This window comes from Melopsittacus undulatus, chromosome 3 (assembly GCF_012275295.1).
Source record: "Melopsittacus undulatus isolate bMelUnd1 chromosome 3, bMelUnd1.mat.Z, whole genome shotgun sequence".
Classification (NCBI taxonomy): domain Eukaryota; kingdom Metazoa; phylum Chordata; class Aves; order Psittaciformes; family Psittaculidae; genus Melopsittacus; species Melopsittacus undulatus.
The window spans coordinates 108946600-108970228 of record NC_047529.1 but is presented as its reverse complement, the minus strand read 5'-3'; the positions used below and the strand labels follow the sequence as shown (position 1 = coordinate 108970228).

The 23629-nt window shown below is 41.4% G+C and overlaps 1 protein-coding gene and 3 non-coding genes across 5 annotated transcripts; all 4 read left to right on the top strand.

Moving 5' to 3' along the window:
• The first annotated feature begins 83 nt into the window (after window positions 1-83).
• Window positions 84-22255, top strand: WDR43 (WD repeat domain 43). Of its 2 annotated transcripts, none has more exons than XM_034060890.1 (18): window positions 84-334; window positions 4594-4728; window positions 6227-6348; window positions 9239-9359; window positions 11271-11410; window positions 11872-11974; window positions 13037-13101; window positions 13477-13648; window positions 14148-14234; window positions 15741-15872; window positions 16329-16466; window positions 17196-17282; window positions 18348-18379; window positions 19188-19251; window positions 20112-20225; window positions 20675-20744; window positions 21346-21401; window positions 21501-22255. In XM_034060890.1, the coding sequence occupies exons 1-18, from the start codon at window positions 116-118 to the stop codon at window positions 21618-21620; spliced, it is 1977 nt and encodes a 658-aa protein (XP_033916781.1). In that variant the 5' UTR covers window positions 84-115; the 3' UTR covers window positions 21621-22255. The 2 variants fall into 2 exon arrangements, with proteins under 2 accessions (XP_033916781.1, XP_033916782.1); XM_034060891.1 differs by having other exon boundaries at window positions 84-328; window positions 21501-21941.
• Window positions 6774-6851, top strand: LOC115946982 (small nucleolar RNA SNORD53/SNORD92). Its single transcript, XR_004080969.2, has one exon. It is a non-coding gene; the product is annotated as a small nucleolar RNA SNORD53/SNORD92 (small nucleolar RNA).
• LOC115946983 (small nucleolar RNA SNORD53/SNORD92) lies at window positions 9499-9582 on the top strand. Its single transcript, XR_004080970.2, has one exon. It is a non-coding gene; the product is annotated as a small nucleolar RNA SNORD53/SNORD92 (small nucleolar RNA).
• Window positions 15029-15107, top strand: LOC115946980 (small nucleolar RNA SNORD53/SNORD92). Its single transcript, XR_004080968.1, has one exon. It is a non-coding gene; the product is annotated as a small nucleolar RNA SNORD53/SNORD92 (small nucleolar RNA).
• Window positions 22256-23629: the final 1374 nt, after the last annotated feature.

Genomic DNA, 23629 nt, shown 5'->3' with positions numbered 1-23629 from the left:
GCAGCGATTGCCCTTCGCGCCTGCGCCGCGCACCCCGATGACGCCACACACACACGTCGGTGTGCGCGGCGCAGGCGCGCCGATCGAGCACGCGGAGGGCCGGGCAAGCAGCGCCATGGCGGCGGTAGCCGCGCCGGTGGGGGCCGTTTGCTCCTTCTCCCCCCGTGATTGCCGCTTCTTCGCCATCTCCAGTTCGGATGGGCGCCTGCGGGTGTGGGAGACGGCGAACAGTCGCTTGCAGCATGAGTACGTGCCCTCCGCTCACCTCAGTGCTGCCTGTACTTGCTTGGCGTGGGCCCCGCCGGGGGGACGGCAGCCCCCCAATAAGGTACAGGTGAGTGTGTGAGGGAAGGAAGTGAACGCGGTGGGATACTGAGGTAAAGGGAAGAGAACGGCGGAGCCATGAGTAGCTCTGACGCGTGACCGCGGCCCGCTCGGCTTCACCCCGCCCTCCCGGCGCCATGTGGCGGGGGTCGGCGTGGCCGGGAAGCGGAGATGCGGTGGATCGGTGCCGGGAACACTGAATGGTCAGGGTTGGAAGGGACCGCTGGAGATCATCCAGTCCAACTTCTCCTGCTACGGTAGGGCCACTCGGAGCAGGTTACACAGGAGGGTTTTGAATGTCTCCAGAGAGGGAGACTTTACGACTCCTCTGGGCAGCCTGTTCCACTGCTCCGCCACCCTCAGCATAAAATTCTTCCTCATGTATTTTAGTTTATGGCCATTGCGCCTCGTCCTGTCGCTGGGCACCACTGAAAAGAGTCCGGCACCATCCTCCTGGCACCCACCTTTGAGATACTTGCATATATTAATGAGATCCCCTCAGTCTTCTCCACATTAAACAGGTCCAGTTTCCACAATCTCTCTTAAATAAGAGAGATGCTCCAGACCTCTTGTGGCCTCTGCTGGACCCTCTCCAGTAGCTCCTTGTCTGTTCTTGTACTGAGGAACCCAGAACTGGAGACAGTGCTGTACGTGTCGCCTCATCAGGGTCGAGTATGGGGTTAGGGTCCTAGGGGAAGTGTGGGGTTCCTCAAGGTTCAGTCAGGGCCCCCTGCCGAAGGTGCTGGGCATGTTTAGGCCTGATGTCCCCTGGCGTGTGTGTGGGGTGCCTGGGGGCTGTGCTCCCCTCAGAGGAGCCTTGCAGCATCAGTCCTCACAAGGCAGGTTTCACGTGGTGGGGGAGGCAGCACTGGAGGTTTTAGTATTATTATTTAAAGAAAAAAAGAGGAGTGTGTCTGTCAGCAGAAGCTGTGACTGTAAACTCCTTTATCTTCTGTATAACCTGCATGGAAGAAGCCCTCCTTGAAGGAGCAAGGTATGTTACTTCATGGCATATCTCACCTTATTCAAAAAGGATGCTGCAGAGCAGGTCAGCTGCTGTGCATATCTGCCTAGCTTACAGTTCACATTCCATTAAAGGCAGTGTCTCCACACTTCCTTACCCTTGGAAGCATCTGCATTCAAGCTGCTATGCTGCCCGTGATGGATCCCCATGCTCAGGAGTCCTGTGAGAAGGTTGGTGGCTTTATTCAGAGCACAAGTCGGAGGGCTTGGATGTTCTCCACCTTTTTAACTTCACCTCAGGTGCACACTCAACCTGAAAATATCTATAGTGTATATAGTAAGGTACCTTTTCACCCTCTTTGTGTTGAAGTAATCCTATTTGCTTTAGTTAGGAGATATGTTTTTTTCTCAGGAAACTATATCCTTTGGATAAAGTGTGAAATCCACCGCCTCTTTGTCATAAGATGTAGAGAGGGCTTTTAAAGATGTTTTTGGTATATTAACAGTTTAGTATATTTGAAATGCTATAAGAGATATTTCAGAACACTCAGCACAGACTGCCAGTCCAGAGGAAATCTATATCATCTCTTTTTTCTCAGTTGAGCATCTTAGTCGCTGAACTCTGAAAACTCCCAGAACATTTGAAGAATGCTGCAGAAAAGGTCAGTTTTACATTGGCCTTAACCTGTTCATTCATCCTGTAACTTTGAATAAAAAAAGATCTGTGCATTAACTGCAGGGCTGTGTAGGTGCTTCTTCAGTGTTAAATACCTGTAACTGAGGGTTAATCCATCCTGTGTGAAATGAAACTGAAAGCTCACATAGTGCACTGCTGTGGTGCTCTGAGTCAAGCATGGGAGCATTCTGAATGACTTTTAAAAGCTAACCCTTTCCTAGAGACCCACCCCTAAAACTCACAGATGCTCCAGTTTAACCTGATTTAGGGTTGTATGGAAAGTGGACTTTATCAGACAGCATTTGGCTACCTTTCAGTGCTCTTCAATTATTCCAGCAGTTTGTATGTTCTCCCCTGAAAGTTGGTATCTTTTCAAATGCATCTGGAAACTTACGAGTTCTTGGGATAATTATGGCATAAACTTTTATAATTCATTGGTTTGTTTTTAGACTCAACTGCATAACTAAAGCTGTGATGGTTCTGCAGATACATTTTATTGAATGTGGGTTTTCTGACATTAGTCTTGGCTTTCCTTTTTTTAATTCCTGGAGAGCTGGCATCTCTGGGCAGTACTAGCATCTGGTCTTCGGGAGTAAAACTATGCCACTAGATACCTGTAAATGGTGTTTGGCCAAATTACACCTAAACTAAGTATGTTTTGGGTTGCTACCATGTTAATGAAGGCCATGTGTTACATGAGAATGTTAGGCATTAAGGTTTGAACTGCTGGCCCTGGATGCAGTAGTGGCTTATCGGGATGTTCCCTGCGCACGTGCTTTTGTAGTGTCGGTACTTCCTGCCTGCAGTGTTCACCTCCTCCTGCTCTGTGAAGTGTTGCCTTGTGCAAGAGTATGTGGACCACCAGACTTTCAAAATACCTTCTTCCACTTTCTTCCTGATAAGCTGCAACTGCTCTGTCATCTAGAGCTCTTAAGACTCTTTAGGCTTCCCGCCCGTTTCAGTGTGTTAAGTGCTTTCCTTCACGTGTGGCAGCAGAGATTGGATTTCTGGGGTTTTTTAAAGTCTCAGTGGCTGACCTACTCAAGAACATTATGGACGAATGAATGCACAATCCTTTTGCAAGCAGCTTCTCATAGTCATCTCTACTAGTTAAAACTGTTTTTCAGGCAAAGTTGAAGAACTTCTAAATAAGCTTGAGTTCAAATCAATCTGAACAAAAGTAATTAAAAGGAAGCTGGTACTTGGTATAGTTCAGCTCCCCTGCCCTACCCATGAATACAGGGTGCAACACTGGACTTGAGTGGGAAGTTTGTTGTACCTTCAGGTTGTTCCAAGGGAAGTTGGCCATAACAAACTGAAATGGAGGGTGAACAAGTTTTAGTTAAAAGATTTATGTAAGAAAAAAGAATAAAACCTGTTCTTAACTATGGCTTTGCTTTGCAGTGGGGGTTTGTGGGATAGTCAGTAAAACTGTATGAAGAGATGGAGAGCTACCAGAAATCATAGAAACTGTACTCTGTACTTACATCTCCACTGGCTGTGTGGCCCTTGTATTTGCATGTCAGACAGCAGTTTCAATGTGGCTTAGTTGGCATTGCTGCCAAAAATTTAGCCAGTTGAGCCTTTTCTCATATATTGTCTTAAAACCTAGTTGCTTTACTTGGTTGTGCATTGTGACTGATGGTTTCTCAGCATCTATGTTTTTGTAATATTTTCATAAACACTTTTCTTTCCCAGGAAAGATGAAGACTAAACAAATGCTTGCAAAACCCCCAATGTAATCTCTTTTCTCAAGAGCTTGCTTTTGAGGTAAAAGTATCTATGTAGCATTTTGGTATTTACTGGCCTAAACTAAAGCACTTTTCCTTGCAGAAAATGTGTTAAATGCAGAGGAGAAGGAAGTCCCCCTTCAAAGAACCAAAGTATATACCCTCCTCTGTTTAACTTTCAAATCTTAGTTGTGGTGAAAACTCCTAAATCTCTGGACCTGACTAAAAATTATTCGCTGTGTGATGTTTGCTGTATGACAGATTAGCTGCACCACATGGAGCTTGCACAGAGCTGATTGCTCACATTTTATCAGACTCCTTTGGCTTCTTCTGGCTGCTCATCAGTGCAAATATATCTGTTGCTTAGAGGAAGTGTTAGCTTGTGTATATATATTTGTTTTTAAATTTGGAGAGCATGCCTTCCTGTCCTCTGCAGAGCAGGATAGCGCTTTCTTTTTGAGAGGCATTATGAATACTTCATATTTGCAAGAGTTTTCTGAATAGCTTTGGGGAAAAAACTCATAATTCTTGATCAACTCTTTTCCATTTTCTGGGTAAAGTATTGAGTTTATGTTAATCTTTACCTCTGCCTTTGGGATATGAAGTTTATAAAAAACTTAACTGTTTTTTCCCTTCATGTATGTAGTCACTAGGCTAGCAAAATGGCCTCCACCAAATGTTTCTAGGTGACTCACAGCACTTGGGTACTTTGCTCATGGAGGTACCAGTTGAGTCTCTAGGTTGGTGTGCACTTCAGTGTCTTCATTTTGTGTCTTGGCAGAGTTTGTGCTGGCTGACTGGGTTTCACACTTACAGAAGATTTTTCCCTTCTGCTTTAACTGAGATTAGCTGGTCAGACTAATTTATTTCATCTTTTGTTTTTATTTCTTGATTTTCCAGGATGGTCCGCAGAGGAAAAAACGGAAGTCTGAAGTCGCAGAAGTGGACAGGCAGTTAGATATCCTGGCTGTTGGTACAGCAGTTGGTAGCATTTTGTTGTACAGCACAATAAAAGGAGAACTACAGAGCAAGCTAGTAAGTAATACACTTTTCATCACATGCTACTAAATACTGATGGTTTCTGTCAGTTTATGCTGTTCTTTCTGCTGCTCAAAAACAGAATAAACTAACCTAATTATATGTGTCTTTTTCTTATTAGCTGTGTATATGGATAGAGGTACACTAATTCAACTGCTTGGGAACCTTTAAGTGATGCTTTTCTTTGGTGGCAGTATGTATGCATTGAGGAATCTTAGGTTTGAAGTTAATGTGATACCTTAACATTGTAACATAGTGCACGGATTTGTAATGTGTCATTCAAATTAGCGGCAATGATGCAATGCCTAACTGGAGAGTTAAGTGCACTGTGGAAGTGTCATGCTCCCAGTTCCTGCACAGTACTGTGGGAGGGGAGGGCAGGACTGAAGTACCCACTGACTCTTGGGAAGTTGCCGTGTTGATGGACTGAGATGCTCTCGTTTTCATTATTCCTTTCTCATTGAGAACTTTCCTGTTACTTCTGAGCACTTTGGTTTTAGTCTTGGGTTCTGTACTAAGCAGAATAAATGTATATGAATGACTCTGCAATACTTTGAGGTACTTCCACATACTTTTGCTTCTAAGATGTTAGTTGTATGTAGAATGTATGTGAATTTAGGAAAGCAATGACTTCTTAAAATTATGATACATGCAGGTGACACTAGCTAATGAGTATCAACTGTCTGATGGAAAAGCTGTATTTATGGTTGAGAACTATGAGGAAATAAAGAGTTTCAGGTGAAAACACTGTCTGCTCTTTTATAGGAGCAGCGTATCAGATGAGTACTTCATTTTTTACAGATAGGTTGAACTATATTCCTGCTAGCATAAGAGCTGTCACTTTTAGCTGCCCTTATTGAACAGATTGTTTTGCTGTGATGTATTTTGTCTTGCTCAAGGCTGATTTGCAGTGACACTTTAGGGAGCAGTCTGAGCTGGCTGGTGCCAATTCGAAGAGTGAAATTTTATAAACTTTAGGAAATACTTTCATAAACTTTAGGAAATATTTTCATAAGTGATTAAAAGGTGTATTTGAGCTGGTTGTTGAGAGATGAATGATATGGCTTTGTAGGGTCTTCTACGTATCTTTCTTACAGTATGATCTTACAATAGCTTGCTCTTGAATGCTGAGTACAAAAGGAAGGCTGTTCATCTCTGAATGTACTTAAGCAAGCACACACTTAGATAACTGTTCAGGTTTCAATTGTAACAGTATATAAAAATAGTGGGTAGGACGATTTTTGTGTTCATTCTGAAGTGCTAGAACAAGAATGAATTCAAATAGTTATGTGTAACTTATTCAAATACTTATGTGTATGTATCAAAACACGAAATATCTTTAACCTGTACAACGGTACATGTATATTAGTCTCTTAAGTTGCCAGTGGTCTGAATTTAGCTCTCAGCAGCTTGTTCACATTGTTAGTGTGGGGAAGACTCAATATTCAAGACTTCTTCATTTATTAGTGAGTTGACCTTCTGTTACCTTTTGTAGGATGGTGGTCATGACAGTAGAGTAAACTGTGTGAGATGGCATCAAGACACCTGCTGCTTGTATAGCTGTTCAGAGGACAAACACATTGTGGAATGGAACACACAGACCTGCAAAGTAAAGTGGTAAGTGGTGCTGGTTTTCAGTCAGATCTGTTCACGCTTGCTTTTGTGTATTTCCTCACTGGCAGGTCTTAGTGAGGGCCTGTTGGAAATCCTGCAATGTGCTATCCAGTCTTCATGTCCACTGTACAGAATTGACTGTTGGCTATTGCTGTTCTGAGATTGGAAGTAGTTTTATTAAGGGATAAAAAAAATAATTCTAGCAGGGTTTCTTCATCTGTGTATTGGAAAGACTAGATTAAAGGAGTAAGTGTGCTGAGAGATTCGGGTCCCTCCATACTGTTAGTGGGACATGGGCTTCCAGTCACTCTTGTGATGCTGAAATACCTACATTCTAGGAAATATCCTTGGAGATGTGGGGGAGCAGATACTGGAACACCAAATTCTAATTAAATCAGTTACATGCACCTAGCTTTGCTCAAAGGGCCTTGCTGTGATGATAACCCACTTGGTTTCGCTCACTACTGACGTGCAGTGGGGACAGTTCCACTTGGCTGTCTGAGCAGGCTGCTACTATTTAAAGTAGTGTTGAGCAAAATAAAGATAGTGCAAAGTAACAAGATGTCTGGTGAAGGCGTTTAAGAAGCAGCAAAGATTTCTAATAAAATCCTGGTTATCTTACTTCAGTAAGAGCTTAGTGTGTGATGGCACCTTGATCCTTCTCTTATTTCTTTTCTGTGACATTTCCCAGTGGTGTGTTATTCTTACTGCAGCTCTATGGGTTTGTTAAAGTTGGTGTGGGCACTTCAGACAGCCCATCATCAGTAGCCTCTGATTTCTCATGAAGAGAGATGCATCCTTGGGTTTTATTAGGACCCTGATGTAAAGTAGAAGATGGCTTTAAAATCTCCCTCTAGCCTTCTCTTTTGAGGATTGAATACATCCATTTGCCTCACCTTTTCCTCTTGCATTTCATGCTCTGGTCCCTAAACCACTTTCATAGCCCTCCACTGGATTTACTCCAGGGTGTCAGTGACTTTCTTCTACTGTCCCAAACTGGACATGATGCTCAAATGCAGTTTCAAAAGTGTTGCACAGAGGTGAGAAATTGGTTTCCTTACTCATGCACAAGTCAGCCATGAGGACTGCAAACTTCTTTTCTACAAAGCTACTTTCTAGATATTCATTCCCAGCCTGTAAGGGGATGTTTACATCCTATGTGCAGGACAGTACATTTTCCTTTGAGATTTTGACAGCCTGTTTCTCAAGACTGCTGAGATGCCCCTGGGTAGCAGCCCTGCCCTCCAGCATATCAGCTGCTCTCCCTAATTTGCTATTGAATGTGAACTTGTTATGTGTGCATTTTGTCCTGTTTTGAGATCATTAATGAAGACCTGGGCAATATTAAATAGTATTGGGATGTCCATAGTGAGTGATGCTAGAAACTGGCCACTAGCTGGACATCACAGCAGTGATCACAACTGTTTGAACTCAGTGTAGCCAGATTTTATCCCTCCTTGGAGTTCATTCATTCAGTCTATATATCTCTAATTTGGCTGCAAGGACACTATGTGAGACATTGTCAAAAGTGTTACTAAAGCCAAGATACATGGCATGCGTGGCTCTCTTGTTCACTGGATGTCTGTCTCATTCGGAAGGCAGTCAGTTTGGCTAGGCAAAATTTGCCATTTATAAATCTATGCTGGATGCTCCTAGTCACTTTTTGACATTTGTGTGCCTAGAAATGGCTTCCAGTTGGATTTATAAGCTTCCCTCTTGTTTCCTGGATTCTCCTTCCTGTGGATATATTTTGTCTCTTCTCAAGTCATCAGAAATGTCTCCTGAGCTGTGTGACTCCTCAAAAGGATATTGTGGTCTTGTAATAACTATGGCCTTAGCAGTTCTGGATGCATCCTGTTCATTCTTGAGGAGTTGCAGGTCTTGGACTTGCTGTGATCCTTAATTTGATCTCCCTTTACTATGCAGATTGCTTTGCTCCCTCTGGCTCTAGTTTCATGGGAAGCCTGAGAGAATTTGCTCTTAAGTGCTTTGGCCTTTTCTGTCTACTGAATGTGTCCCTACACTATTCAGCAGGAGGCCTGCATTTTCCTCAGTCACTGTCTTACTCCTGCTGATGTCCTTTTCCTGGCCTTTGTATTCCCTGCTGGTTTGAACACCAGCTAAGTTTTGGCTAATTCTGTCCCTGCATGTCTGGACAGTACAGTCCTCTGTGTAACCTGTCTCAGTTTTCCCCCTCTCTATACTTTTTTGTGTTTCTGAGTTGGGTTAGGAGCTACCCACTTGGTCAAGCCAGCCTTCTGCAATAGGTGGTAGTTTTCTGCTCACCTTCACCTATTTTAGGGGAAAAATCCATGCACTCATGCTATCCTTTTCTGTGGAGAAACCTCTTTCCTTTTTACCTTCCTGGCATGTTCCTGCTGAAGTGCCTTCCTAAAGGTTCATTAATTGCATCTCTCTTGTTGTGAAGGCTATCCCACTGTTTTTCTATGATCCCAGCTCTGAAGCTGTGCAAGGACATAGAATTCATCCTGTTGATATCCCCTGGCCTGTATGTTAGTGTACAGGTACTCGGGGTGGGTTCCAGTCATACTGCTTTGCTTTCTCTTGCTCTGTTTTAAGTAACAGAGAATTTGAAGTAGGAATTCAGAACAGAATAGGCAAATACAAAGTAAGTTGACAGTTGTTCAGTATTGAGTAACTTCATATTTTTGAATTGCTGTGTTTTTCTGTAAACTAATTTGAAGGAGAGGAGCAGAAACAGAACAGCTTTGACCTCATCTTTGACCAGTTAAATTAGTATTCCTTAAAATAATTTTTGCCCGAAGTTGTCCAGCATGGTTGTTGTGCATTTTGAGATGATGCTAATGAATGTTGTTTCTTTCTATTTCTCCATCTTTCTCCCTTTGTACAAACCTCTCCATCCGTATTCTAGCAAGTGGAAAGGTGACAATAGCAGTGTTACCTCTTTATGCATCAGTCCAGATGGGAAAATGCTGCTGTCAGCTGGTAGAACTATAAAACTGTGGGACCTGGAGACCAAAGAAGTCTACAGAGTAAGTAACTTTGAACTAGATGCAAAACAATACCCTTCTTGATTGATGCCATTATGTATCTGGTGTTTCCTGATAGGACATCTAGAAATATCAATAAGTTTGAGGAAACAACTGGTGTTTTTGGGATTTCTGGAAGCTGTTGCTGTGATGATACCTTCAATTGTGGTTTCAACTTGCTGAGTGTTGAATGAGGACATTAAATTCCTTGGCTGTGTCTGAGCATGCTTCCAGCGCCCTTCTAAAGCCTGTACCAGAAAGATGGATGCTGTTCTCTTTCACTGGGTTCTTTTCTGATACGCTTCTAGCAGGAGAACTCAGTTTACCACAGTATTAGTTACTCCTGTTGTGGGTTTGTGCATGAGCTATATGATGTTTAACATGAGCTCCTCCTTAAGGTTTCTTTGGTAAATTTCATATTTGGTGGCATTATCAGTTTTGCTGTTGAAATAGTTGGCAGGCATAGGAGCAAACCCCTTGATGTTCCTGAGCAGGAATCCAACATGAGCAAATTACTGTGTTTTAACTGTTATGTGAACACGGCCATGTTCTCTTGCCTGCTAGCAGGTAGGACACAGCTGGTCTCTGATCTCCTGGTACTTGCTGTCAGGTAGGTGTATGCACATGTGCTGTTACTCTGGACTGGCTGGCACATGGCAATTATCATGTGTGTCTGCATCCTGTGATAGCCAAAACTGCTGTTTACAAAAGTAGATTGAAGAACCATAGAATCATAGAATAGTTAGGGTTGGAAAGGACCTCAAGATCATCTAGTTCCAAACCCCCTGCCATGGGCAGGGACACCTCACACTAAACCATATCACCCAAGGCTTCATCCAACCTGGTCTTGAACACTGCCAGGGATGGAGCATTCACAACCTCCCTGGGCAGCCTATTCCAGTACCTCACCACCCTAACAGTAAAGAATTTCTTCCTTATATCCAATCTAAACTTCCCCTGTTTAAGTTTGAACCCGTTACCCCTTGTCCTATCACTACAGTCCCTAATGAATAGTCCCTCCCCAGCATCCCTGTAGGCCCCCTTCAGATACTGGAAGGCTGCTATGAGGTCTCCACGCAGCCTTCTCTTCTCCAGGCTGAACAGCCCCAACTTTCTCAGCCTGTCTTCATATGGGAGTGCTCCAGTCCCCTGATCATCCTTGTGGCCCTCCTCTGGATTTGTTCTAACAGTACCATGTCCTTTTTCTGTTGAGGACACCAGAACTGCACACAATACCACGAGAGCAGAGTAGAGGGGCAGGTTCACCTCCTTTGACCTGCTGGTCATGCTCCTCTTGATGCAGCCCAGAATACAGTTGGCTTTCTGGGCTGTAAGCACACACTGAAGCTGGCTCATGTTCATTTTCTCATTGACCAACACCCCCAAGTCCTTCTCCGCAGGACTACCATGAATTTCCTTTTTGCCCAACCTGTAGCTGTGCCTGGGATTGCTTCGACCCAGGTGTAGAGTCTTTTTGAGGGGAGTGGTAGTTGTGTTGAACAGCCTCAGTGTGTCAGCAGACCAGTGCATTCATCTGACAGTGAGAATGAAACTGGGAATCTAATTTCATTATAAAAGTTGAAGTGTAAAAAGGTGGTAGTGGGGGAGTGCATTCAACACTAAGAGCAGTACAGATGGATGCGATTTCTCTTGTGTGGGCTTAGTTCCAGTAAATTTCCTTTTGATTCTTCCTTTAACTTTTAAAAATCTGAAAAATACCTGGGGGAGGGGGGGTCAGAAAAAATGTCCTTGAAATACAGAAATGGAAGGAAGCTGGTAAAAAAGTCACTGAAATGTCCTTGTTGACTTAGTAACACTTGAATCTTTCCTAATGTTGTGTGTAAACTAATGTTTTCATTTTTGTCATATGGCTGCTTATGGCACTCATTGGAAGTTTCTTTCCCCCCCCCATAGCATTTCACAGGCCATGCTACGTCAGTGTCATCATTAACGTTTACCACAGTGAAACCTATGAATGAAAATAAGCCCTTTGATGGAATTACAGGGCTTTATTTCTTGTCTGGAGCCATACATGACCGATTACTGAGTGTATGGTATGTAAGCTTTTTTGCACCTTTTGATTATGATCAGTATTGAGGATGTTCCTAAATCTGTGATTAAACAGAAAGTTAAGCAGGAAAGGGGCACTCTGGAAAAACACAGTGATGATCTCTTAAATAGTGCTTTAAACTCTGATTGTTTAATGAAGATGTGAATTATCTGTGTCTGAGCATGCTTCCAATTGCTGTTTGAATCGCTAGTGTATACCAAGAACGTACTGTGTGATAGGCTTCTTTATTCTTAGCTTAAACCTTACAGTAAGTACTAAGTTCTTTTGCTAAATTTCACTTGGGAGTTACTTCGCACTTGGAATTTAGAACACTTTTCCTAAGCTGAAATTTGAAATTATGGCATGAGTAATGCTGATGGTGATTTATAGGCTTTATGCTGCTTTTCAGGTGCAGAGAGTACTGTTTGTGCCATGGTAAATAATGTGAACTGCATTGTCTTCCAGGCAGGTCAGATCAGATAGGAAAGAAAAGAATGCCGTGATGTCTTTCACAGTAACAGACGAACCAATTTTTATTGACCTGACTGTATCAGAAGTCAAAGAAGAGGTAGGAGCAATAGTTTGTAACCAAACACATTCAACAATTCTCAGTTGTCAAGTCAGTTTCCTTTTAAGGGTATAAAGAAAGAAGTTTGGTAAGTATTTGGGTTCTGTTATGCAGAGATGAGATTCGAATGGGAGTAAGGGTATTTACTGCAGGTGTATTTATAAAGCGGATAGCTACTAAGTGTGAATTTGATGTTTTCACCAGAAATTTTACTTGTGATGGCAGAAATGTCAGTTGTTTCCTATTTAGACCAAGGTTCCAGAATGGTAATTAGAATTTGGCAGCAAAAAAGACAGAAAAAATCTTTCCGAAAATCCAATTTTGGTATGGGCCTGTTTTTTTTCTGACCTCAGGTGGCTTTGGCAGCATGACTGCATTTTGAATTGACTAGCTTTTCATTAGTTAAAGGAGCCGCATATGTTCCCCAGCTCTATTTCAGCAAGTACAAGTCTTTCAAGGCAGTTTTCTTATGAAAAATATTAGTGTGTGAAACCCATTTACAGTTTTTCAGTTATTATATAAAGCATTTTTCTCCTGCTGCCTTTAGATTCCTATTCTAAATACAGTGTTTCATGCTGTTTTTCCTGATGTTCCCAGTTGTGCCTTCTTAACTGCAGGTATTGGAGTTAACAGTTGTCTGCAACATACACCTGTCATTTAATTGTTCAGGGAACTCATCTCTGTTTCTTTCCTCTGAGCGTATTTACAATGTCAGCACCTCTGTAGACCCATGCCTCTAGACATATTAAGTGCCATATTTGTGAAACTTTGCCTCTTATCATGACATATGTCTGCTACTGTGCAGACTGTTCAAATTTGGTTATATCAGTAGTGATACAGTAAAATACAGTTATGAATTACTTTTTTGTCTCCTGACAGTTGTACTGAATGTGCCTCAGAGGTAGTGTCTTTGATCTTCCTTATGGATTTAGTTTCATCTTTAATGTGTTTAGTTACTGAAAAAAGTCAAACTGTAGCCATGCAGCTATTTCTTGCTGTCCTGTACGTCCAGGAGGTTTGTCTTTTGATCCAATAAAAATATTTCCCTGTGCTTTCTTTCAGCCTGTGAAGTTAGCAGTTGTTTGCCGAGATGGGCAGTTGCATTTATTTGAGCATATCCTAAATGGGTAAGTTAGCATTCATCTTGAGAGTGTCTTTGAGGGAGAGAGCTGGGATTACTGTAAGGCAAAATTCAGTCTTGTCATGCTGCTGCCTTTGAGCCATTGTATTTGTTCACAAATCAGCTTCCAGCTGGTTCTTTGTCTTGGGATGCTTAGTTGTCGGGGGCTGTGCTGGCGTCAGTAGGAAGTGTTGCTTTAGCCAGATTTTGTCTGTGTACCTCATTTTAGCCAGTTGTAAAAGGTGTAAACCAGCTGAATTTGCTAAGGACCTGCTAACAAAAGGTGCTTGCATAAATGTGTGAGATATTGAAGTGTTTAAGCTTGAAGTGAATTCAGAATAATTCACTTGGAATTCTTTTCTTTTTTTGTTTTTCCTTCTAGTTATTGCAAAAAACCCTTAACATCAAACTGTACGATCCAGATAGCAACGCCTGGAAATGATGGGGACTCCACACCAAAACCAGTCCCTATTCTGGCAGCTGCATTTTGCTCAGACAAACAGTCTCTGCTGCTTGTATATGGAAACACCTTACAGCCCATCATAGAGAAAGTGGTATGTAAAACTGACTGGAAAGGTTTGGGGTTTTGTAATTGCAAAGGTTTGGGATTTTGTAATATGGACTGTGTACTGCTCTCAATGGAAGGGTTTATTTTTATTTTATAAGTTGTGTTAACAAGGCAAAACTTCCTCTTTCTCCCTTTTTTGGGAGCTATGACTGTTGCCCCTGAGCTCTTCTAAAAGGTAACTTATATTCTTCCATTCTTTCAGTTACAATACAGCTTGGCATTATTGCTGGCTGTTTCCTGCCATTTCAACTGTTTCAATCAAAACCATTGAAACTGGTTTTAATACTGTTTCAGTGTACCTGTGTGATGCTCTTTGGAGAGCATAGAGATCTGGTAGCAAGAGACAGATATGCAAAGCAGCTGCTGTTCTAGGGTGAAAGAGGTTATTTCTACTTTATAGCTCCAGAATTTTTTCTTTCAGTAGTGTAATGAATCACAGGAGTGTATCTCAAATATGTTAACTGCTTTTGTTCTTGTTCTTCTAGTCTTTAAACACTATGGAATCCCATATATGTTTGATAAGGGACATCCAGAAAGTGTTGTCACTTAAAACAGATGTTGCCCTAACAAAGGTGAGCTTTGTGTGAAATGTGATTTTGTTGCTTCTCTTGTTTACTTTGGAAATGGTAGAATTCATTGCTGTCTTTTAAAATGAGGTTGGATTTCTTGGTGGACCTGCTCAGAGCTGCAGTGGTAGATACAGATGTCTATAGTACTCAGGCAGGTGTGGGTAAACTGTGCTTCATGGCTGCTGTGTGTCCTAGTATGCTCTCACACAGTTACCCTCCTATAGCTCATAGCAAGTCCTGTTCTTAGCAGGTCTGCCTGATAGACAATATTGGCTGATGGTTTCTTTTCTGCCTGAGATCAGTCCTTCCCCTAGAAGCTGTCAGTGTGTGCACCCTCTTTGACCCTGATGATTTGGGGTGAGGTTGGGATGGCCTTTGTTTTAGAGCCTAAATAAAATGAAGCTAGGCCTTAAAGGCAATGTTGTTTTGGCTTTTTCTTGAGGTGGCCTTCATGTGTTCCTACTCACAGGGGTATGGCATATGGGAATGTGAGATAGACACTTAAAAGGCAGCAGTGTCCACTGAGGCCACTTGCCACTTTTCTCTCATTGTGAATCCCCTGGGGGTTTAGAGATAGGCTGTGAACTTCTTAATCAGTGTACAAATTCCATGCCTTGAAGATTTGAAACGCCTTCTGTATCCATGAAGTGAGCAGACAGCGCTGCTTTTCTAACCCTCAAGGTACCTACCGGATCTGGTGCTCCATCAGCCAAGTGGGACTTTGTGCTGATTCCTCAGTCCTGGAGCTGGTGGGTAGCAGAGCTGAAATACAGTGAGAAGTGTAGGAACTCCCTGGCATGCAATGATGATACCCATCTTGGTTTCGCTTTTTGCTGAATTCCAGTGAAGACGCATTTCTCTTGGCTGTCTGAGCATGCCTTGTGGAGAGAAGGTCAGCGGTCAGTGTGGTGAGCAAAGAGGGTAGCATTCAATGCCATTGCTGTTCTACAGGAAAATTCTTGAGCTACAAAACCAATTTATTATTATTACTATTTTTTACTTCTACACGCAGCATCTAGAAGTTGCTTTGCTCTCTGTAGTAGGTTATATTTGTTTTGCTTCAGTGGGCATCCAGCATGCTTCCCACAGGTACTTGTTACATTGTGCTGCTGTTCATGATCAGTTCTTACCTTCCAGTAGAAGCTGGATTAATCTGCATGCGGTTTAGGGGCCTGACTATTAATACATGTGGTATCTATTGTTAGCAAGCATACAAATATTTGTTGTTGGATACAAACGTGGTTTGAGTGATGTAAGAAGAATGATTTGCAGGTGATTCCAACGAGACGGTTGCTTTAGTTAATTATGAAAGCTGCCTGACTTGTTTGACATTATTAATTGCTCTTAAAAATGTAGGATTTTACTAATATGTATATCAAGGAAATTGGTTGTAATAGGCTGGGTTTACTGTGTATGTGAGAGACTGGGATTAAAATCACTATTTTTAAATTGGAAGCAAGCTCAAGATACTAGCAATTGATGTAAAATGTGGTTATCTCTGTCTACTAGGTAAAAACGCCTGTTGTGAACTCGGACACCAAAGTGCTAGTGCCTGGAATTCCAGGACATAGTACAGCTGTCAAAACTCCAGCCTCAGGAAAGGAGAAAAAGAAAAACAAGAGGAAACCGGGAGAGACAGGGGTAAAGTGCTTCCTCTATTAAACACATCAGTAATAGAGAAACTAGAATAGTAAATCACTGTTGTAACTTCTTCAGATGAAACTGAACTTGCTTTGTTTGGTATGGAAGCAAGCTTGGTGATACCTTTTTGTATGAAAGTAACTTCCCTCTGCTCAAAACCTTTCCCTCATTTAAGCCCTGGGTGCCTTGCCTGTAGTTTTGCCATGTTTCTGCAAAATCCTGTCCTAGGCTTGTGTCTGTCTCTGTGGGCTAAGATATCTTACTGCTTTTCAGTCAAAAGTTCTTTTCTTCTCAGGCTATTCTTTCCCAGTACAGAATTTATGTTATTTTCCAACAGAATCCTGTTGGAAATCCTGAATTCCATCAGAAGGAATGCTGTAGTTTAGGTACTTACCTTTCAGCTAAGTTTCTGAGAAACTGCACTTAAACAGCACTGCCCGTGTTTGTCGTCTGCAGGAAAGCATTGAAGAGCGCTTAGAGGCATTGGATATTGATGTGAGCAAAGTCAAAACTCCAGGTGGCCTTCCACAAACAGATAGCTTCGCGGTACTTTTGGTTCAGGGCTTGGAAAGCAACGATGCAGAAATCCTAAATGTAAGTGTTACAAAATCATTGTGTGCTGTTTAATCTGTTCACTGAGACTTGTGAGTAGCCTTCCTGAAAGTTGATGAGGCTGAATAATCAAGAACCTATTGTTTGTCCCAGCTGCTTTTTGCTGAGTTGCTGCTCAAGGCAGTGATATTCTAAATGGTGGTAGTGGTATTACTTTTTTTGCCATAATCTACCTTACATTCTGAGTCAGTGCATGCTTAGTCTCCTGAGTGTACAGTTCCCAAGTAGATATTGTCTGGAAGATGCATTTATGACAACAGTTTTACTTGAGAAGCTTATATTTGCGCTCATACTAGGAGAAAATAATAGTTTAGGAGCAGGAAAATTAAATCTTAAGAATTTGGTGCTAAATAGAAATTACTTGTCACAGATACTGGTGAAAGGCATTTGTTTACAGACATCAAGCTCAGAAAACAGTAAAGGAAACTTTAATGTGTTCTGATGCTTCACTAACGCTGATGCTTTTCTAACATGGGGTGGGCTAGAGGCAATGCTAGATTGTTTTGGTTAATCAAGTGTTTTGTTAATTGTAGGTGACTTGAAAAATGGACTTCTTTTCATAGTAAATCTTTTACTCATAATCCTCACTTTAGTGTACAAAGATAGTGGAGTAGAAAAAGATTTAAAGGCAGGAATTTTTGATTGTGCTCATTGCTCATACACAATGTTCAGATTGAGTGATTCTCTGATCATGTTTTTGCATTCTAACAGAGAGTGCTTAACACAAGAAAAGATAACGTAATAAAGAACACAGTATCCAGAATGCCTATACATGCTGTCATTCCACTACTACATGAGGTAGGAGAGTGTGCTTCTTGTATGTTGTACCAGCCATGTTTGGTGTGCAGTCTAGTTGGGGAAAATCCAGGATATGTCTGTCTATTTTTGGCAGTTAAGTCGGTTTGGTAGTTTTACAGGACAGAAATTGTTCTTAATTTCTCTCTAATAGGCTCTTATCTTTTCTGGCTGAAGCTTAACCAAAGGACAAAGGTCAAAGCTAGGGAGAGCATTAGGTCATGTGATATTATATTAAATGATTATGCGAGAAAAAGAAAATGAAGAGGTAAGGATAAAGCTTGTTTAGTCTGTGGCAAGCAATTAGCATTGCATCTTTTTGTTAAAACTACTAAAATGAATGCTAATTTGAAACATGAAACTAGCAGTGCTAGAGAGAGCAAGTTATATGAGCAATATGCTGGATACTCATATGAGAGAAAGAGAAATAGAATATGTACTTTAGTGAGTTTAGATAGCACTTGGAAATTGAAAGGCAATTTCTTTCCTCCTTTGAAGACAGCTCAGGTGGCCATTTACTATTTTTAAGCTTTGCAACATCACTTAGTAATAATTTTTAAAGGGATTTGGCTTGTGAACGGCTTATTCAGTGATATTAAGTGTTCGACTCTAGTCTCAGTGGATGGACAAATCCTCATGCGACTGTCTTCTGCAGAGCTTGAGATTTGTTCTGCGAAATAGCCTTTACCGGATACTACCTTCACTTGTTTCCCCAACTTGTCTACCTTGTAGCACCTGCTCTACTGAGCAGATATGCAGAGACATAAGCGAAGGGATTTTCCTTCACTTATTCCTGCCAGCTTTAAGTTTCACTGGGTATATTGCTTCTTGAGTTCTGCTTTTATTGTAATAATGAAGCTCAACTTCTGCAAGTCATCAGCCTGTGTATATGATGGTAGACCCAGCAATGTAATACTCTGGGGCTTGACAATCGTCAGTGTTAGCAGGCTATAAATGCCTGTAGATATTTTTACCACAATATTGGGGCTGTCACATGAATGTAGTGCTGTTTCTCTTTTTTTAAACTCCCTATGTGTTATTTACTATTGACTGTTCTTGTTCTTCTAGCTAACAAAAAGATTGCAAGGCAACCCATACAGGTAAGAGACAACTCAGCTACAGTGTAATTCACCTAAAACATTTCTAATGTGTGCATTATACTCTTTCCCTCCACCTATGTGACTGATGGCCATAGTAACTGTAACTAAACTGCAGCATCTTGAGGTAAAAATTCTCAGCTGATTGTGGGTGCAGAGAAGAACTCGTATTAAGGCACTGCTTTGTCAGCATAGCTGAAGTGACATTAAAAAGAGAAAAAGGTATCTGAAAGAAGCATATAACTCTTGAGATTGTATCTGAAAGCCCTAAGTATCAACACTGTGAACCTGATCAATATCTAAAAAAGTAACTATTTGATGTATAGCTTGTTTGGCTTAATTTTCAAATATATTTAGAAATCTCCTGGTGGTGTGTTTAATAACAAAACCAGCCTCCTTCCACTCATCTTGTTATATTGCTATAAGGGTAGCTTTGCAGAGACTAGCTGTCCTTAAACGTATTGTTTGGTTTGGTTTGATTGTTGGTTTCAACAAAAATTCCCTCTTTGTAGGTGGAGAAAAAAGTACCATGCTTTGATCTTTTATTCATTGAAGCCTCCTACAAAACATGTCAGAAACAGACTCCTAAACACGTGTAGTTTAATCCTGACTTAAAAGTCTGGGCTTTTTCCAAACAAATAACTTAGATAGGTATCTTATCTGGACAGACAACCTGTTACATTTCTACCTGAATTTATCTTTTTATATAATGAAAGAGGAGCACTTTGTATAGAGCTGTTTAACATGTATAAGGTGAATCTGGTGTTTTTCTGCCAGTATCTCTTTGATATAATTTATTTTTCTTTTCCAGTGCCTCCCTAATGGTTCGATGGCTGAAATCTGTTTTTACTATACATGCATCCTATCTTTCCACAGTAAGTGTTCTGCATTAATGCTAATGCACGTAACTAAAACTAGATTTAAATGCTTAAATAAATCTGTGTTCTTCCTCTGGGAATCCGTCTCCAGCTCTCCATGTATGGCAGTGCCCAAATCAATGTACAGAGTACAGTGTACTTCTGCCACTTCTGCTAAATTGCTGCACACTGGTTAGGTCATTCAGGGTGTAGTTATAGTCATTCCAAAGTCAAACCAAGATAGGTTGTGTCATACCTGTGAGGTTGGGGGAAAAAATGAATGTTGGAGAGTGATTTGGCCTGTGTTACTAAGTCTTTTAGAACTAAATTGCCTTGCTGTTGTAATGCACATCTTGAGACTATCTTGGGCATGGCTGTGGGGTAATGGTGTGCTCAAGTTATCAGCTTATTAAGTAATGGAGCTTCTGGTCCAGCCTTGCCCTACAAGGGATAGGTAAAGCACTCTTGTTCAGTTAAGGAAAAGACATTTTAGCATTGTTAGTCCTTTCCATTTAATGCAATTTTGTGATGTGTCAGAACTTGCACACCTTGCTGAGGCTGCATCCATACACTGGTGTATATCCAGTTCTCATTTACACAGCTTTCCAAATGGTGCACTGACACCTGCTTATAGCAGTGACCATGGAAAGGAAGAGGAATGGAATTGCCATGTTTTGAAAGTAGACGATGTTTCTAAACATATCTAAATGTTAATTGATCAGGCTGCAGGTGGTTTCTATGAATCCTAAGCTCTCCCTTCTGTCTTGAAGAATGTGAGCAAGGATTGCCTGCCCCAGAAGTACAAAGATAGTTTAAAAGTAAGATATTTGTGGTGGTGTTAACAGCTTCATTTTTCTTTATCCTTCTCTTCTCCCAAGTTGCCAGACCTTATTCCTCAGCTGGGAATGCTATACCAGTTAATGGAGAGCAGAGTAAAAACTTTGCAAAAACTTTCCCGCCTGCATGGAAGACTGTTCATTCTTGTCACCCAGGTAAGATACAGCTAAATAACATGGGTTGTGCAGAAGAAGTATTATTTTCAGGCTTAACCTCCCTGTTGTGATTACATCCAGTGGAGCTGGTCATCAGGAACTTAATCCAGGTGCTGTACAGCTACACTGGTAACAGTTGAAGCAGTACACTTAGTTGAATGTCTAGTCAGTCAGTGCACACTGGAAGTGTTGCACATTTTTCCTGCCAAGTGTGTCTAGTAGCCCATAGAGTTTTAAGGGGGAATAAATAGGTATGGGCTGCTTCAGAGCAGATAACTCTAACATTTTAATTTGTCCTTTGTATTTGTCTGTTCAGCTACTACTGTAAATGAATTCATGTGTGTTAAACTTGATGTAGACTTCATTTAAACATTGTTATATGAGTTCTGCTGACTTTTAAGGTTGGAATATGTGACTGCTTCTAAGGCTAATCTGCAAATTCCATTCAGGTTGCAGCATCGGAAGCAGTTCAGAATGTCACTGAGATGAATCAGACTGCAAAGCTGGTATATGAGGATGGTAAGTGTTGGATACCAGGTGTAGCTCAGCTCCTGAATTCACATGGCAGCTGATACTTGATGGCTGTTCATCACGATCCTGTGCTTATCTACTAGTGTACAATCTGCCAGGAGAGTTTCTGTGACGAGTCCATGGCAGGAATATCAGTGGTTAATGATGTGGGCAGCTTGGAGTAGGTTGCCCCATGCCTTCTTTGTTTTCCTTCCATTTCCTCCCATTCCTGCTTCACACATTAAGGCATTGGTTAATTGGAAGTTTAGTATGCTGCTTAATGTAACTGGCAACCTCACATTTCTAGTGTTAGCTGCCCTTCTGCTGAGGTAGATAGAGTCAAGATACTTTTATGTTTGCAGTAGATGTGTGTGTGCAAGTGTGCACTTCCAATTTGGCCTGTTTTTCTACTGCAACTTCATACAGTATATTCATAATGGAAGTGACTTGTTCCTGATTCTTGTTGATCAGCCTAATCTTCAGATAGGATTGGTTTTGGAATTGAAATAGCGCAGTTTGGAGACTTAGCAGGACATGGGGTTGGGCTTTGTTCGAAAAATGACATTTTAAAGTCTGTTGTCCAGGCTGAAGGAATGTTTTCTCTTTGCAGAATCCTCAGAGGAGGAAGGCTCAGATGATGAGATGATTGCAGATAAAGAGTCTGATGTAAGTGGACTTGGATCAGATCTTCTCTCGTTTGCTTGTAGCTGAAGAAATTGTGTGACTGTCAAAGTTTCAAACACTCCTGTTTATTTTTTTCCCCAGGAAAACTGGGATGAAGATGAAGAAAAAGAGGAGCAATCTGGTGAACAAGACATGACTGTTGAAAAGGAAATCAATGGTGATTCTGATTTGGAACCAGGAAATGAAAGTGAAGAAGAGTAACAGCACAAAAGGATAATTTTAAGAGTTTAAACAAGTGGGCCACCAAACTCTTAATTCTGGATCATCTTGCGGAAAGATGCCATATTTGCATATTGGGAGTGCAGACTTGTGCACAGCCTACGTGCAGAGGCACCTGTGGGGGCATGGTGCATTTCTGAATCCAGAATGTTTAACCATGCCAGCCCTCTCTCATCCTATTTCCCTGCGCTTACTTATAGAAACATTTCTTCCGCCTCATGGTCAGATTATGCCTGTCATGTGGACATGCATTTGTATCTCAAGTGAAATAAATCTGCCACCACTGTTTGTGTGGTAAACTTGGTTCAGCTTTATATTGAATTTGTTTTGCTATTCGAGGATCAAAGACAACCGGTCTGTACCTTCTTTCCATGCTTCAGTTAGCTTGGCAAGTGGGGGCATCCTGCTGCATTTGTAAAAAAATTAAATGGAAAACAGGAGATAAAAAATAGAAAAAGATATTTTTGTAATATTTAATTCTCTCCTGGAATTGTTTTCTCCCCTCCCCATCCTCCATTGCTTTAGCCATGCCTTGGCAACATCTAAATGACAGCTTGACTTCAAATGGCATGGGTTTGGGTTTTTGTTTTGGGGATTTTTTTTTTAACAAATTTGAACTCAAGACTTTTATACGTACAAATCAATGACTTTTCTTGTGCTTCAGAAGGACATTAGAACTATTACTGGCTCCATTTTCTTTTAAGGGAGGCTGTATATAAGTTTAATGCACTTATTTTACATAAGTGCATTATGTATATAATAATGCACTTATGTAAAATAGTGCATTATACAGCACTATAATGGAGGATAGACTGTTGAACTGGGTGAGGAAATGGGAGTAACACTGGGAATTGAGAAGGTGAATGCTTGTGAATATGTAGCACACAGCAATACCTTTATTATGGATTTTCACCTCTCAGTGGCAGAACAAGGATAGCTATTTGCTCAGCTAATGGAAGCTGAAGTGCTGCAAAGGCATTTTTGAAGAGCAAACCAAGGTAAAGGTTTGAGCCATTCACCACTATAATGTACAATAATGTATTTGTCTATAAATTGAGCTGTTGCAAGTAAATACCACCCTCTTTGTAAAGTGAATAAATATACATCTCCTTTACCAAATACCTGTCCCATGGTGTTTGTTGAGAGAGACCTTAAGTAGCTTTGGGGGGTGGTTAAGGATGAAGTGCTCTTTGTGAAAAGCTGATTTCTAGTGTGGAGGAAGCCAACCTAAAATGTTAGGTGATGTTCTGCAAAGCACCTATTGTTGCTGATTTCTTAGCTTCTGTGTTTCGGTCCTGTCCTCTGGTATGCTCACTGCTTGGGGACTGCAGCGGAGTTGCAGTGTTTTCTGGAGGCATTAAGGGGTTGTGTTATTGACAAGGCTGGAAGAGACATGGTTGGGCTTCATGATCTTAAAGGTCTTTTCCAACCTAGTTGATTGTATTCATAGAATCAGAGTTGATTCTATGATTCAGTCTTTGGAAAGCTGCAGGTAAAAGAGCAGCAGCCAGAGGCTTCCAAGTTTTGGTTGGTTTTAACTGACAGTAAATTAGTGTCCTAATAATTTGTTCATTTGCTGGGCATTTTGTTGAATTCTGAGATGCTGTGAAAATAAATGCTTGTGTGAGTACAGACTGATGTACCCTCACTAGCCACCAAATGAGGCTGAAGTGATGTGTTTTTAACCAGTACTGATGTCCCTGTGTGCAGGCAGGCTGCAAATCAGGAAAGAGGTGTGTGATTGAAGTGCTGTTCTGCTGAGCTTTTGGGGTGTGGAGTAACAGAAGGAGCAGCTGTGCCTTGATCATGCAAGGTCCTTCCTGTATGAGCCATTCCAGAGGCTGAAGTAGGAGCCCTGGGTTAGGGCCAAAGAGCAGGCTGAGTATCTTGTTGGCACTGTTTGGATATAGGCAGTGGTGGCATGGCACACTTGCCAGCGCTTCCCAATGTACCTCTAAGGGTTGCATTAGGGGTTTTTGTTTGCTGTTTTT